Consider the following 16,135-nt stretch of genomic DNA (forward strand, 5'->3'; position numbering starts at 1 on the left):
CTGGTTGATAGTAGTCAAAAATCAAGTCAGAGTCTGCTCCAGCAACAGTGGAGATGACCAAGTTACTGTGTCTGGGAGTGCAGAGGTGAATATATAGGAGGCTTGGGACAAAAAGCTTGTGTGACATACAGAGCTAACATCAAGGGTCTGATGCCTGCAGACTTATGGGGCCCATGCAGCTGTGATGCAGGCAAACAGGGGCAGAAGGAATTCTGCTCCCTTGAGCCAAAATGAAGTCTGGCTTCTAAGACCAGTGGTTGGATGGGTACCATTTTCAAGGGTACCTAGATGCACCAAGGAGACTCACACTTTTCTGTGCCTCAATAATCTCTGGAAAGCAAGATTTCTGAAACACTTTGAAACTTTTCTTTTTGCAACATTTTCTATGTTGTGCATATATAAATCTTTAAAATGGTACCACCATAGTTCAGTTTTAGAAGGAGGTATTCCTGTTGGCTTCCTAATTGTCGATGCTTCCCTCCCTTTGCTCAGCTTGAAAATTCATTTCCACCCAACATTTCTACTTTATACAAATCTGGGAAGCTGAAAGTGCAGACCAAATCCTTGCAAGCCGGAAGCATCGTTGTGAGGCTCAGAATCACTGTGGAGGATCCCGAGTTTCCGGTCGACGCCTCCACGTTTGCCCCAGTGCTTTCTTACCTGCACAATGGCTCTGCGCTTTTGGTGGATCAGCAGAACACTGCAGTAGAAGGTATTTTTTTTTCTTTTTTTTTTTTTTTTCAAACAAGAAAACAGAGTTCGTATTTCGATCATGCACAGTGTCACCGTCATTCTTCATGAAAAGTAATTTTTAGAGAGACAAAGTATGTAGTTTGTTGGAGAAAAAATCATTACATGAGAAGTCCTCCATGGTCATTTATCCATAAGCCCAGGAGGGGTCAGCCAACAGAGCATTGGCTGTCCCCAGGTACCTGCAGGTGCTGCTCCGCTGTGTTTAAGGAGGAGTTGAGCCCTCGGTTTCTCTATTAATTTTTCCTTCCTCTCTTCTTTGTGAGCAGTTGGAAGCTTGCCATATCTTTCTCACACTGAATTGCAGATAGGATTACTGTGGAATATTTGTAGCCTTCAGATACACGTGCCCTCTAGACAGTTTTGTGCCTCAAGGCTGTGGGGCTGTATTTGGGCCAGGGTTTAAGAAAAGAAATCTAACATCTTCACTGTAGAAATCCATCCAGAGAAATTCCCAAATGTCCTCTCAGTGAACAGGAGTAAAGAAACACATAAGGAATTTATGCTAAACTAGGCCTTTGTTTGATCTTCAGTAATGACCATTTTTATCTTCAAAGGCCTAAGTTCTGGCTTCAGGTTTCCCAGCTGGCAGAGACAGCCAGAGTTTGGAGAGTTGCTAAAGCCAACAGAACGGCTTATTCTTCTCCCCCAGTGCATTGAGGCCTTAAAAGCTTATTTACTGTGATCAGGGAAAACTCCCTTTGGAGTTGCAGAGCACATGGAGGTTAAGGGGAACAGGACAGGAAAAAAGCAGGAGAGACAAATTGCACCTGAAGCCTCCAAATACCAGATACTGAATTACAAGATGCTGATGTGTGCCAAAATACTGTACAAACATTATTGATCCTGGGACTGAAAGAGCCAGGAGGAAGAAGGCAATAGCTCTGGACTGTTACTTTAATTGCAGAAAGCCAGGTGGCTTCCAGTAGCACCACTCTTCGCCGGGAGCACAGCCAACTCCTCTGCTCCTCCTTAGGGACAGAGAAAAGGGATCTATTTCTTAGCTCTGCTCAAACAAGCGTGTGTTTGACATGAGTTTCCTGAACTCAGATGTGGAAAAGAAGGCAAAGGAGTGTAGCACATGAAGGAAAGATTTGTATAATGGGCTGTTTTGCTTCCTGACCCCTGAGAGCCCTGGGACGTGCCCTTTGGCAGTAAGCCCGCACAGCTCCTCTTCCACCAGTGGAGCAATTCCACCTGGATCCTTGTGGAGCCTGGCCACCAAAAGGCTACGTGCTCAGTTTAGTGACAGCGGCAGAGCAGGGAAATCAATTTTGAAGCAGCAAGGATGAGAAGTCAGAAGGGACAGCACAACTGAAGGGGGTGGAGCATTTGCGTCTCTCTTTGAAGACTCATAAATTATTAAGCTTACTGCCATGATTAATAGAGACACTAAAATGTCTGTCTATTGTGTGAGGCATGCTAAGGAAAGAGAAAGGGATGTGTGCTGAGTCAGGCCCAAGATCCATCTAGGCACAATATCTCGTCCTCAGTAGCTGCCAGGAGCCAATTCCTGGAGAAGTGTAAGAATGCGGCAAGTGTAGATGATGCCTTTCACTAACTCTCTCAGCCACCGACTGTTTTCTGGTCCAAGACTCCCTGAATCCAAAGTGATTTCTTCAGATTTCTCCTCCACGGGTTCCCCGTGAAATCATACCAACCTTTCGCATCTCCAACATCATTAAGCAAGGAGCTTCACAAAATTTTACCCATTGCATGTACCCCTTACAGGTATAATGGGTAATCATAGCAAACACAAAGGCGGGGTTTTTTTATAATTTATAATTCTTGGAGTGGGACTGTTGGTTGAGGGGGGTGTGTATGTGGGGGAAGGCACTTGCCACACGGGAAAGTCCAGAGAGATACCAAGAGTGCAGAAAGAGAGCACAGAGCACACCTTGGCTGAGATGTAATGGTTATAGAGGAAAAAAGTGCAGTGTGTGTGTGTGTGTGTGTGTGTGTGCACGAGTGAGGTACTAGTGCCAATGAGCACTGAGAAGAGAACATAAATGTTTTGGTCTGATGCGTGATTGAATGTGGCCATCAGAGGTGAAGGAATTTGCTTAAAAAGCCATGCTAAGTGCTGAGAAAGGAAACCCTCAGAGGCAATGGAGCCAGTGAATGTAAGTTATTTGGCAATTAGCACAGGACCGTGTCTCAGATGGTGTTTGGAGCCATCAGGAGTCACAATTAGCTCATAGCATAGTAAGGCATTAGCGAGAGCGCTTTCATTGCTGGTGCTTTAGCCACGGCTGCAGTGTGCTCCCTCTAAGCGGCCTAGGCTGTAACGCAATAGGCAGGTGCTGGCCATAGGCACGTGAAATTGACTAACGGAAACAATCCTGGCTACAACAACTACCTAATGAGGAAGAAAGGAAAAAGAATTGCAGTGTTAGCTGGGAAGAAGTACAAGGGGAAGGCCACGTGCAAGCAGAAAGACGAACGCATGTATGTGCATGTATGTGTGGCTCCGTGCTTTCTGTTTCTAGAATGGGACTTCCCTTTGTTTCGGAGAAAGAATCACAGTGATTAATCTCTGCGTGTTCGCAGAACAAGCGCTTATGATAATGTATTGTTCAAAACAATTTTCTAGCCTCTGATCGGAATTATTTGTTCCAAGGCACGGTTTTCAGCCTGGTTTTCTGCCCTCCCCCACTTATGGCCCTGAGGCAGTGCAGGTGTAAGCACAAGGGAGCGCACACAGGCAGGGCTCACGTGGGATTCACTGCGATTATTTGTGTCCAAAGCATTAACTCGGCCATTGCATATTTACTGGAACAGGGTGTGAGTGGTAATACAAGACTTCAGATCTAAATCCCTCAAGAGGGAAGAGGCTCAGATATAAAATATGTCTATAACTCCATGAAAGAAGCATCCCTAACTGATTCAGAGCAGCTGAAATTAGACATAAGGAACACCCTTAGAGCATATCCATGCATTGATGAACCGGAATCTCTTTTCTGAGACTACCAGAAAGAGGGTCACAATTTTACAGTATTACCTTTGAGAAGAAATCTTTTATAAAAAGAGTTTTTGCCCTTAGCACTTTTTCTGTTAAGAACTGCAGAGTGCTTCTCGGGGGAGTTACTTGCATTTACCTTCTATTTGAAGGAGAAGATTATTTGGATTAAGTATCTATTTAATATTCTATCTACTGGTAGCTAGTGGTAACAGATCTATTCATTACCTGATGTACCTGGAGGTACTGCGTGCAGAACTTGGTATAATATATGCTTTTGATATAGCTATAGAACAAACCTACAATACTTTTGTCACTTCAAATAAATGTTTACTTCTAAAAAAAATTAATAAAGTCTTTACCCGGAGAAAATTGTTTTCAGAGTACAAGGACAAAGGTTGCTTTTTATGTGAGAGAATAACAACACAGACAGGGCTCTGCATCACTCAGAGCTTGGCTGTCAGGTAACCGACGAAAAAGGAAGACCACATTCATAAATTCCAAAGCTGAAGACAGGACTGCTTTATGATTATTTCTAGCTTAATGTAGCCAGAAGGGAGGCTGTCTGACCGACGTTCTGGTTTTGGTTTTACAGACTGGGATGAATGTGCTTCTCCCGCCGAGAATGACTGCTCTGTGTTCGCAGAGTGTATCAATTTGATGGGCTCGTACCTGTGCAGATGCAAGACAACCATGGATACCAATCCATCCCGACCTGGAAGAAACTGTGAGGGTGAGCAAAAGACTGGCATGTAATTTCCCTTTCCCACGAAAGATTGGAATAAATTGTGGTTTTTTACCTTTGCTTTTGTTGCAACAGTTTACGTAGCACACAACGTGTATATAGATGCACCTTTGCAGTCTCTGGCTGAAGGAGTATATATATGGTCTGTCTCTGAACATGAAGGTGAACCATATCTATATCTTCAGATGAAATCTCTCTGAGATCCTTCTTGATTAGCCTAATAAGTGACACAAGGTGTACTTTTTCCTCTTTTGGTATATCTGTGGCTAATTTCCTCCCACTGTAATGATCCATGGCCTGCCAACCAGAAGAGGGGACCCAGGTATCAAATCTGCTTCTTTGTGTAGGCACAAACCAGATTCAACACCATAAAAATCATGTATGCTACAACATATTAATGAAATATCCAAGACATTTCCGTAAGCTATTACACGTGGCTGGGTGGTCTCAGTCCCATTTTCAGGTCAGACCTTTGGTGCCTCCTCATCCAGTTTGAGGTCCCATTTCAATGTACGTTTGCTGTGTTGCAGGTGAGATTGTGGACCCTCTCACTGAAACGATGGCTCCTGAAGTAATAAACAGCACAGAGTTTGCTCCTGAAGAAGTAAGCCCTGCAGGGCCTGCTTCCCCTGCCACCGCCGAGATGGTGGCTACTGTAGGCTCTGAGATGAGCGCTGCCATACACCCTCCTGCTGCACTGCTCCTGGGTGACAAGCAAGTGCCCCACGGTCCTTCTCCCACCAGCACTCCTCCAGCCCATTGGAAAAAAGGCCTGGCACCACAGATGGGCTTCGGCAGGGACAATAGCCCCACAGCCATGGGGGTTGCAGCCAGTGAGGAGACAGCCATGAGTGCAGAGCAGTGGGTGGCCATAAGTCCATTGCAGCAAAGCTCTGTGGCAGAGGCTTCCTCGAGTGCACCACAGCGAGTGGCTGCTCTCACCAATGCGCCCATGGGCCCGGCTGGGCAAGAGCAACTTGGTTCACCATTGCTGGCGTTTCTGAATCAAACAACTGCTGCTACCACCAGAAGTCGCACAATTTCTGGTGTGCCTCAAGCCAGCTCTCAAGGTGGCCCCGGTACAGCTCTGCCAGCCACAGGGGATGCTGGCGCTCCCTCCCTCAACGCCACCCTCAGAGCACATGTAGAGATGGGAAGAGAGAATAGCTCTTGGTCCGAGAAATACGCTGGAGCCCTGCGGTCACCAGCTTTGTCAGGCGCCTCTCTGGCTCCCAGCCCAACGCCAAGCCCAGCCAAGGACTGCAGTGAGTATACGTTCGGCGGAGGCCTGCACGCGTGGTAATTTGGCTGCATGAGAAGCAAAGCCTCACTCAGAGTCAGGAAAGATGCACAGTTGGAATCAGTGGTCTGGGATGAAGGTGTCGGAAGCTATTTGTTCTTTGTCAAAATTATTTTCTTGCAGGAATCATCTCTTTTTTCCTAATTCAACTTGTCAAAATGATTTCTCTTTCTGGTAATTTGGCAGTTAGTTTTAGTTACGTTTCTTCATCTCAAAGCAGATGAAGCAAGTCATACAGTGTGCTGAGTGTGGCACATCGAAACATATGCTGCTTGTCCTTTTGCCACGTGTCTTGGTTTCTCCTCCGTGCTCTGGCACCAGGGTACTGCAGCAGCCCCCGCCTCTAGAGTTACCTTAGAGACCCGTGAAGGCAAACACCCTTCCTCCCTATTCCTCTCAGCAGAGGATGGATTAAGCAGAGCCCCGCAAATCCCCTGTGGGGCAGGAGCTGCGTGGAAACTCGGGAGCCACTTTTTCAAGAGCTGTAATTGAGAGTAACTAGGCTGGCAGCGGGGTGCTTAATCTGTTTGTGTTTGGGCAGAGGTATTGCCGCTAATTAGGGGATTTTTCTGTAGATTGGAGCTGGATCGTATTTCGAGGTTAGAGTCAAATTTGGTCTTTAAATTCTGGTTTTGTTGGGGATAGGAATGCTGCTGTCTCTGCCCATTGCTAAATGTATTTTTTCTTCAGTGTGTTAGTAAGTGATATCTATTTCAGTTTTGTTTCTGCTTGCTTTTATTCTGCCTCTCATGCCCTCCACATCTCTCCGAGCCCAAACCGCACTTCCCTCTGCTCTTTCCTCTTCCCCTCCCCTATGATCTCCTGTTCCTGGGAGCCTCCACTCACCCAGCCCCTCTTCTGGTCCTTCCTCATTCCTTTCTCCCTGGAAAACCTCTTTTTCAGCTGCTCTGCTGCTTCTCCAACCTCTCTTGTACCACCAGTCCCTATCACCAGTGCCACAGTGTCCAATTCTCCAGTCCTGCTGAGCTCTGGGCAGCCATGACGATGCCCTTGTTCAGCTTTTGCCTTCTCTCTTCATGTTGTATCCTTTGCTCCGCCTGGCACAGGTGAGATCTGGGGACAGACCCGGGCAAATAACTGATTTGGGACCTCGGTGGCCAAATGGACGAAACAAGTAATTTTGAACTGAACAACATGTTGTGTTCTGCTTGCCCCCTTTCAATGTAGGGAAGAGTAAAAAAATGTGGATTTTTTAAAAAATTAAAACAAAAAAATGTTTTGTTTTGTTTTTTTTTGTTTTGTTTTAAATAACAAAATAGCTAATATTAACAGCAGAAAAGCAAAGGTCATTTTCCAGCTGGAAGCTGGAAAACAAATTGAAGAATTCTACACAAGCAAGTTCAGTTTATAAAAACCTGTTTTCTTTTCCTGATGAATCAAATATTCAGCCAAGTGCTTCTGCTGGGAAAGAAGCTTGTGTAGGGATTACGCCTGGCGAACAAGAGGAAGAGCCAGCATAGTGGTATCTCACTAGCCCGGGGCAGAAAATTCCAAGGGCAAAAATCCATGTTTGGTGGAATTTAATATATAGCTCCTCCTTGTGGCAACATCACTGACCTGGAGGGTCAACCTCAGCTAACTCTTCTTAATGAAGTCTGTTATCTCTTTTAAATGCTGATTGTTCTTTTTTGTTTGAAAATTGTTCAGAACATTTTCCCCTCTTACCGTCAGATAACTGAATGTGGTTTATCACCTAAGTACCGATGTTCATGGGACAACATGAACAAACTGTAGCAAAAAGCAACCTCAAATGCTTTGATCTGTCTGGTGATGGTGAGGGTTCCTTTGGGATCAGAAGTATGCTGGGATAAAGGAAGCCTCCTTCGGTGGCTTGCTTTAAGCAGGCACGACTTTCTCCTCTCCCCTGCAAAGCTTTACTTGATGACTGTTTCTTTTCCTCTAGTACTTGTCCTAGTTCAAAGGATTATTGTCCCCAAAGTGACTAGAGACAGCTTTGATGTAACATGGCCCACTGAGTTTATGCAGAGCCCGGCTTTTCAATTCCTCCTGGTTCAGAAAAAGCAGCTAATATGGGAGGCTAAAACTCAATATAGGAGTCTGACAGTCTCAGAGCTGGAACCTGGTGCCTTATATACTGTTGAAATCAGGACAAATTTGTGTAGGGAGGAAAGCAAGCTGGTACATCAGAAAGTAGACTGGTCACGTCACTTGATTCAGAAACAATTTTAAACCTTAGCCAGATGATAGAGGTCTTGAAGTCTTTGGTGAAGACTATCCTATATGCATATAAAACATTGAAATGTTAGATCTTGGTACGCTAGGAGTGATGATCTGTTAGGAGCTGGCAGGCAGTGCGAAGACAATTGGGTGGCAATGGTCAATATCGGGTGGTGGCAGTGAGCTTGCCTGGGTAGCCACTAAAAAGATGCTAGGGATATGAATCATGCCTTGATAAGCCCTTTCTCTCCTGCTTGTGATCACCTTCAGTGTCTGTAGTAACAATGCCAAAACTGGTGATACCGAGAAATAACCTGAAACATTTGAGACTGCCTTAATATGATTCAGCAGATACAACTTCAGGGAGGAAGGGTACGCCCTGCTGGCGTTCATCTAACCTTAGAATAACTGTCTAAAATGTAGACGTCTAATCCTAGGTAGCTGTCTGGCCTTCTCCTGAGGCTGGAGGGAGGAGCTTGGTGCTGCAATGATCTGCCCTCTGGAGGGACTGGTGTTGCCTCGTTGGGTCTGGAGGGAGCTGTGGCAGCTAGCTGAGTCTAGGAGAGGAATTCAGGTGCTGCGCATAGCCATAGAGCAGCATTTCAGATGCATCCAAGACAGAGCTGGCAGATGTAAGACCTACAGGAGGTCAGTGCCCTTCTTCAGAGTCATCTGGGGGTCAGAGAGGGCAGAGTAAGGTGCTAAGACTACAGTCCATGGAACATGTATTTAAATTGTCTTTTTCTTACTTTGCAGACGTCCAGAAACTTAGTGGCACAGTACGGATAACAAACATGAAATATTCTCCAGGCTTTAGCAACACAAGCAGTGAGGAATACCAAACCTTTGCACAGCTCTTTGTTGATGAAGTAAGTGGCTAAGAAGGATGGGACCAGTTACCCATCTCAGTGAAACCACGTGTACAATCTTTTCCCCGTGAAGGCTGTATGCCACATGTGCGTCCCTTGGCACAGCTGTGAGGGCTGAGTTCCCCTGACTGCCTGAGACTGCAGGATGAGCGTGCAGCTGTGTTTTAGAGTGAGATCAGGATTTGGGGATTCTCTGGTGCCTCCATTTCCTCTGTTTCTCACACCCGGTTGTTGATTTCATACCCTGGCTTATCGATTTCCTCCAGGGGCGTGGTGAAAAGTTAATGGATATTTGAGAAGTGCTCTGATATCGTTGCCCTGCACAGTGGTATATTAATGAACTGTATGATTGTTATTATCCTTTGTCACAGTACCTTGAGAGTGGCATTTCTTGTAATCATCCTTGGTTTTGTTAGCCCTTGATGTGGAAAGGGAGTGGTTTCTTGATAGGTCACCTCTGCCCTCACTTCTAATTAGAGTGCAGGATATCAAAGCACACTGTGATATCAGCTGCACCTTTAAGGCTCTCATAATTCTCAGGAATTGCCTTTGACAGTATCACTCTCCTAATTTCTTAGTGAATTTATCAGAAGTTTGTTCCTGCTGGTGTTTACTCAAACACACCTGTGCTTGGAAAACGGATAGTTATGCAGGGCTGCTTTATTGCCTTCCTTATCTCTCCTTAACTGTCTGTGTTTTTTAGAGGCCTTGATAACTGTGGTGGTAAATCCATCGCTGACAACGGTATGAATTTTTCAAATCCTGCAGAAACTCTCCCTGCGTGCAGAGTTACAACCTGTCACTGAATTACAGCTGTCTGCAGTGGCTGCACTGACAACAGCGTGCGTTCGGGCCGAGCTCAGGCCAGCGTGGGGAAAAGTGTGATCCGTTTGGCTGCGCTTGATGTTTTCTTGGATATCAAACCAGTTTCCCACTGCTGCGTTACCGGTTTGCACCTTTCTGGATGCGTTAGCGGAGCACAGCTTTCTCCGAGTTGTTTTGGCCCCAAGCTGTCACATCAGGAAAACAGTCGCAAAATGAGAGTGACGTGATTAGCAAAGTGAAAAGGGAGTGATTCTCCACTGACCTCGCTCTCGTTCAGCATCGCTCTCTGCCCGAGGCTGTTTTGGAATAGCATAGTATTAAAATGGACTAAAATGAATATATTTTCTTCAGTCAGTCAGATGCATTAATCCCAAAAATCACGGATACAAATATATTTGGAAAATTTCTAAAATGATTGCATGACGGAACTAAAGTAAGTTTTGTGTCAGTTTTACTGGGTTCTCAAAGTTTCAAACAGAAAATGATCTCTTGTGATTATAAGGAACTAACTCCTTTTCCCAGTGCACCGGGTTTGTGGATCAGCTGGCGAGATGCATTAGCGCTGATTCCATCTACCTCCGAGACACTGTATATAGGCTGTAGTTGCATAGCTACTGTAAGTGGTAAAATATGTTGCGAGTGTTTTATTGCAAATCTTGTGTTTCTAGATGCCAAAGAAAAGGAAGTTTAGGAAAACAGAAAGATGTGCATATTTTCTTTTCAGGTTATAAGGGCCAGAAATTGATCCTTTAAAGTGAGGAAAGTTTCATGGGCTTTAAAAGCATTATCAGGTTCCAGTTAAATAAACTTTGGCAGAGATTTATTTTTTTTTAATACCTCTTTGGAGTCGTCACCTACAGTTCAGAGGATTTATAAATCCTAATGTGTGTAATGTTATTTAGCGTAGAGTTGCCCCAGCACTTAAGTGCCATGTGGCTAAATTGGCAGCACAGCAAATGGAAACACTGTCCTTTAAATAATGTGTAGATGAGAATGAGGTGAAAACTCGAGGTAACAACTTGCACTGTCATCGTCCAGGCTAGTTTCACCATCCTCCTTGCAATGCAACTGAAAACCATCATAGCTAAGGGTGACAGAGTATTTTAGTCTTCTTGGGTTTTGTTCAGCTGCTCTTCTGCAACTGCCAAGAAGAATATCATGGCACTAGGGCTTGTCCTCAAGAAAATGAATCAGGAAAACAAAAGGTTTGAATTGAAAATGCATTCACTGAGGTGCATTAAATTCCTGAGTGGAAAAGGTTGATTTGAATTTGTGTACCTAAAACTAACTGATTGACAAAAAGTGTGAAACTCATAAATGGTATTGCCTTATCAAGGTGAGCCCTTAATTTGGAAGTGACATAGCCTTTGTTTGATGTAGCTTAATGCGCTTTAAATTATTGCAGTTAAAGTAACCTGAATGTGGAATGAGTGTTAATACAGGGATTAAGGCAGTTTCATTATTCCAGTGTAATTTCACCCCTTTTATTAATTTGAATTTATCTGCAATTTGGGACATCCTTAAAGCTGCTGGTGATGGTGGCTGTGCCGATGTGTGCTCTAGAACCTTCTCTCTGAAGGTGCAGTCAAAGAACAGACAGGGAGGAGGGTGGGTTTTTTTTTCTCTTTGAGTGAAGAAACATTCTTCATGCAGGGTTCCATTCAAATTAATGTACCTTTTACTTACTTATTTCCAGTTTCCGGACTGCCAGTGTGTTCCCTGCTCTGCTGGCCACGCAGGCTCCTGTGCAGGTCCCCACAATAGCTCCAACGAGCTGCTGACATTTTGCCTGAGACATATGGTTGGGTGGTCCCAGAAAACCCACCATGTGGGTGGTGGGCTGCCTGAGCCTGCCACTTCCCTTTTACTCCAAAATCCTGTTGGCCTTTCCCATCCCGTTAGATCGGTTTTAGTGTACCTTCCCTCTGGCCCTGAACTTGGACTTTAGCTGCCTCCTGCTTTTCTTGCCTGAGCAAAGGACATTCCCTTCCCTCGATGCTGGTGTTGATTTTGCTCATGTTCTCTCCCTTGCTTGTGGCTCTTCTCTAGCATAATGATTTCTCCTGGTCTGGCAGTGCTGGTGTTTCCTTTGTGTGCTACAGAAATTGTAGATAAAATGATGGATTCCAAGATAATTTATTTGTCTAGTAAGAAAACCTCATACTCAAGGGTACTATATATTGAATATTTATTTCTAAAAAGTTCACTCTTTTTTTCCTTTTTTTCTAGCCCCACTTCATCAACCATTATTTTGATAACCCAGGGTGTGGTACCCGCTGTGAAATCATGTAGCCTTCTGGATAAAGCGTTTTGTAGTGTCACCTAGTGGCTAAATACAAATAATGTGAATGTCCCCTTGACACTTTTCAAGTTCTGAGTCCTGCTATGTGAGGAAAAACATCAATAAAGACAGAAAACAAACAAACAAACAAACAAACAAAAAGCCTTAGGTAAAAAGAAGCACTGATAAAATAAAATATTCAGGAGACAGATGAGAAGGGAATACATGTGAAATCGGGGGTGGGCTAAGAGGATGTCACAGGTGTGCATTTAATTTCCAGAAGTTCAGACAAGAACTATGAAAGATGAAAACTTGTGGCTGACCTCCAGATTTTCAGTACATGCTTGTGAAACAGCAGAAAGAGAGAGGAGAAGGAGGCCAAGAACCCCCTGGCTTGGTGCAATGGGAGATTTTGGGGCTGAAAAGGACAGAGTATGGTCTACCCAGGCTTTCGTGGGGCAGTTAGCTCTTTCCATCCTCCCAGCTCTCCCTGTGTGCCCCATGGGACACCGCAAGGTTTGCTGTGTGGGACTGCCAGGTGCATGGGAGCTCTTTCCAGGTACACGCAGGGGGTCTGCTCCGTGCGTGTTACTTTTCCACCGAGCGCATGCAACACACATCAGCTCTGACAACTCGGGAAAGGGCTGCAGCACGCCTGCAAAATCTGTGCCTGTCTGCAGGGCTGGATAATACATAGCGGGCAAGTAATTTGGGGCTGGATAACACACAGCAGGCAGGTAAGTCAGGCTTGGCGCGGCGGTGCGCAGGAGCTGTGGTCACCCGGGAAAATCCAGGGCAAAATGCACGAGCTCTGTGCGTGGATGCAAGAGAAATGAAACTGCTTCTCCTGTCGGCTCCCACCACTGACCCTTGCTTTTTCCCTGGGATCTCCTTGGTAGGAGTCATTGCCTACACCCCTGAGCATTACATTAGACCACTGACATTAAGCCATTTCCTAGTCCGGCTCTTGGACTCTCAAGGAGGACTGTGAGTTGGGGCTGTGTGCCCTGATGACAGCCAGAATTTGCAGAAATAATATGATACTTCTCAGGGAAGACTTTAATGAAATATTTCTGAAATCAAATGGAAGACTAGCTTGATGGGATGTTGAACTTTGTGTCTGTGCTGATTAAATGAAACACCTTTCTGTTTTCTTTATCCTGGTTTGGACATTTTAAAAAGAGGCGTTATTTGCTGGGCTCTGGTGAGAAATCGGCCGTGAAGAAAGGCTTGAGGGTGGTCTGCTCTAAGCTTTAATGCACCCAAGCTGAAGCAGCCCTCTGAGACATATATGCAGTGTGGAGAGTCAGGAGACATCTCCACTTCCATCAGCAGCTCCTCCTCATATTGCGTTGCCCCCTCTCCCTGGAGGCATTTTGAGAGGCAGAACATGGGAGCTTCCCTGCACTCTCCTCCCTTGCTGTTACCAGAGGCAAGGACTGTGCCAAATGGCAGATGAGGTATCTTAATCACTTAGCTTGTTTAATATTCATGGTTAAATATATACCATATCCTTCAGCTGCTGTAGAGTGGAAACCTTATAAAGAAAAAGGTCAATTTTCTGCGTCTCCCTTCAAGAGTATGAACCACAAATGTAACGCGTAATGCTTTCTTCTGGGCAGTGTACAAAGCCTAAAATGTAATTGCTTCTATTTGTCCATCTCCACATGCATTTTGTTTTTATTCTAGGTACATAAATCTCTGCCCCTTAAGGTTCTTCAGCAGATGGATGCTGGTCTGATTAAAGTGTTGGTAAGGGGTATTACTAATGGGAGCACAGTGGTAAGTTTCAATTTACTGATTGCAGAAGATGTGGATATCTACTACATCATCACCACTTTTCATGAGGCTTTTGAACGCAGCTCCTATTTCACAGTTGACAAGAGCAGTCTCTCCATAAATGGTAAGGAGCAGCTTGTATCCCAATAGTTCTTCGGAACTAGAAAGATGACAAAGCCTATTATTAATTTGTGCTTTTTGAGGTGAAAGTATCTGTAAATTGGATGAAAAGCAATTCTCTCTCCTTATATTGCTCCTGTTTATCCATCCAATAAGCTTTTTCAGGTAACATCAAAAGATGAAATAAGGAGTGAGGTACTCCTGATCCAAAATGACAAAACCAACCGGTCTTTTTCTATGGCTAGCATTAATTTTGTAGAGAAGAAGATATGGAGATGTTAGAAGGTTTTATAAGCTACCAGTGGAAACAGGTCTCTACGCAGTCATAATTAGCTCTGTTTAAAATAATTTTGAAACACATTACCCTCTGCTTTGCACTGATAATTTCGCATGAGATAGAAACCCCAAGAAACAAATACATGAACATGTGAATTCTTCTGCACTGGGAGTATGTGTTTTCCTCACACACCTGTGGGCTGGGAGTTCAGATGAAAGTCCACACTTTGCCAAGACCAGCACAATGGCTGATTGTACAACTTCTTTTCCTTTATATGTAATTTAAGTCAGTAACAAGAAATGTTATTCTTGTGACTAACTGCTGTTGAATTCTGTTTCGCAAGTCAGTGTCTCATCTATAAAATACCAAATTCTATATCATTAACATGGTACATTTGTACAAAGAATATTGTTATAAGATGTCAATTAGAATATCATGCAAAATGACTTGAGAAACTTGTATATGGTCTGTCCTGTGAATTCTCTTTGCCTGTTACCCTCACAGCTGTGAATCCGGAAAGTTACATATCCCATTAATTAGTAAGATCATGACTATCTTGCGGTAGAGCTTTGTAGAGTTCCTGCCCCGCTCAAACCTGTGCTAGAACAAATTATTTGGTTCAGAGACAAGTCTCCATAGAACAGGTGGTTAGTGCTGCTTTCTGAGTCCTACCTATGGTGGGACTAGGTGGTGGTACACACTTATTTGCACAGTTACAATTAGATCTTGGGAAGAAAAAGGGAAGTAAAGCATATTTTTCTTTCAAAAGTGAAAATTTTGTCCAGCTAAAAATTAAGAAAGCAACTAGACTGCAACTTGGACCACTCATGCAACTCTCCTGCTTCACACATGCTGGGCATTTACTAACCATCTCCTCAGAAGTGTGGAATGGGGGAGGCAGCTGAGGAAGCACCTGGGGTTAGAAGCATCCCCTTGGGCTATTGATCAGTTTAGGAGGATAGGAGCTCTGAAGCAGGGTGCCTACATTTCAGTGAGTATCTGCTGATCAGCATTGGTAGCACAGCTCCTGGAGGGTTTGTCCGTGCCTTGCAATTAGCCCTCTGGGCTGTACTTCTAGTATCCCACATCTTCTGGACCCAGCAGCTGCCTGACAGGTCCAGTTGAGTATCACACCTAAGAGGTGTAATCCCACCATGATATCATGGTGATACGACCATGCTCCAGTTTCAGAAGCATCAGATTTTCATTTATAAGCTCTCCACCTTTGTCTTTTGCTTAAATATACCCAACAGATTATGATGAATGCAAAAGCAAAGAAGACGACTGCTCCCCGGATGCATCGTGCCACAACACACTTGGGTTTTACCAGTGCAGCTGCAATGAAGGATTTGCTGATGTGCATCCAGAAAGGCCCGGAAGAAGCTGTAAAGGCAAAAAACAATTCTATTATTGAATGGCTAACTGAATGCTTAGGACATTGTAGAGAGGTTGGTGCTGGTCTCTTCTCACAGGTAATTAGCAATAGAACAAGAGGGAATGGCTTCAAGCTGCAGCAGGGAAGGTTTAGGCTGGACATTAGGAAAAAATTCTTCACAGAAAGAGCGGTCAGACACTGGAATAGGCTGCCCAGGGAGGTGGTGGTGTCACCATCCCTGGGTGTGTTTAAGACTCGTTTAGGTGTTAGGGGATATGGTGTAGGGGAGAGCTTTGTAGAGTGGAGTTGATGGTTGGACTCGATGATCCCAAGGGTCTTTTCCAACCTAAATGATTCTATGATTCTATGATCTGATCTTTACTGGATCATGGTCACACACACCACAGGTCTTGAAATTTTGCCAGGGATGAATTTGATTCATTGTTTTCAGCTGGATCCTAATGGGAAAAGTCTTGCAGCGGACTTTAAATATTTCTGACTGTAATACTCTGTTATGAGAGTTTACTATATTAATATTTAATGCTGTCTTTGTAAGGTTCTTTTAACAGTTCTGTTTTCTCATATTTTCCATTAAAATTAAATAGGATTGTCAAGATTATTAGTTATTTTCATTAGCAGTAGCAGAGGGGACAGCA

The 16,135-nt window shown here is 44.3% G+C and overlaps 1 protein-coding gene across 1 annotated transcript in view; it reads left to right on the forward strand.

The window, feature by feature from the left end:
• Positions 1 to 16,135, forward strand: part of UMODL1 (uromodulin like 1) — a 47,683-nt gene that overhangs the window by 16,969 nt on the left and 14,579 nt on the right. Inside the window, exons 9-14 of the mRNA XM_074572869.1 lie at positions 493 to 712; positions 4,305 to 4,442; positions 4,985 to 5,719; positions 8,710 to 8,822; positions 13,618 to 13,831; positions 15,358 to 15,495. Coding sequence (XP_074428970.1) covers positions 493 to 712; positions 4,305 to 4,442; positions 4,985 to 5,719; positions 8,710 to 8,822; positions 13,618 to 13,831; positions 15,358 to 15,495 — 1,558 coding nt within the window. The remainder of the gene's footprint in view (positions 1 to 492; positions 713 to 4,304; positions 4,443 to 4,984; positions 5,720 to 8,709; positions 8,823 to 13,617; positions 13,832 to 15,357; positions 15,496 to 16,135) is intronic.

The sequence above is a fragment of the Larus michahellis genome, chromosome 1 (assembly GCF_964199755.1).
Source record: "Larus michahellis chromosome 1, bLarMic1.1, whole genome shotgun sequence".
NCBI classification, from domain to species: Eukaryota; Metazoa; Chordata; class Aves; order Charadriiformes; family Laridae; genus Larus; species Larus michahellis.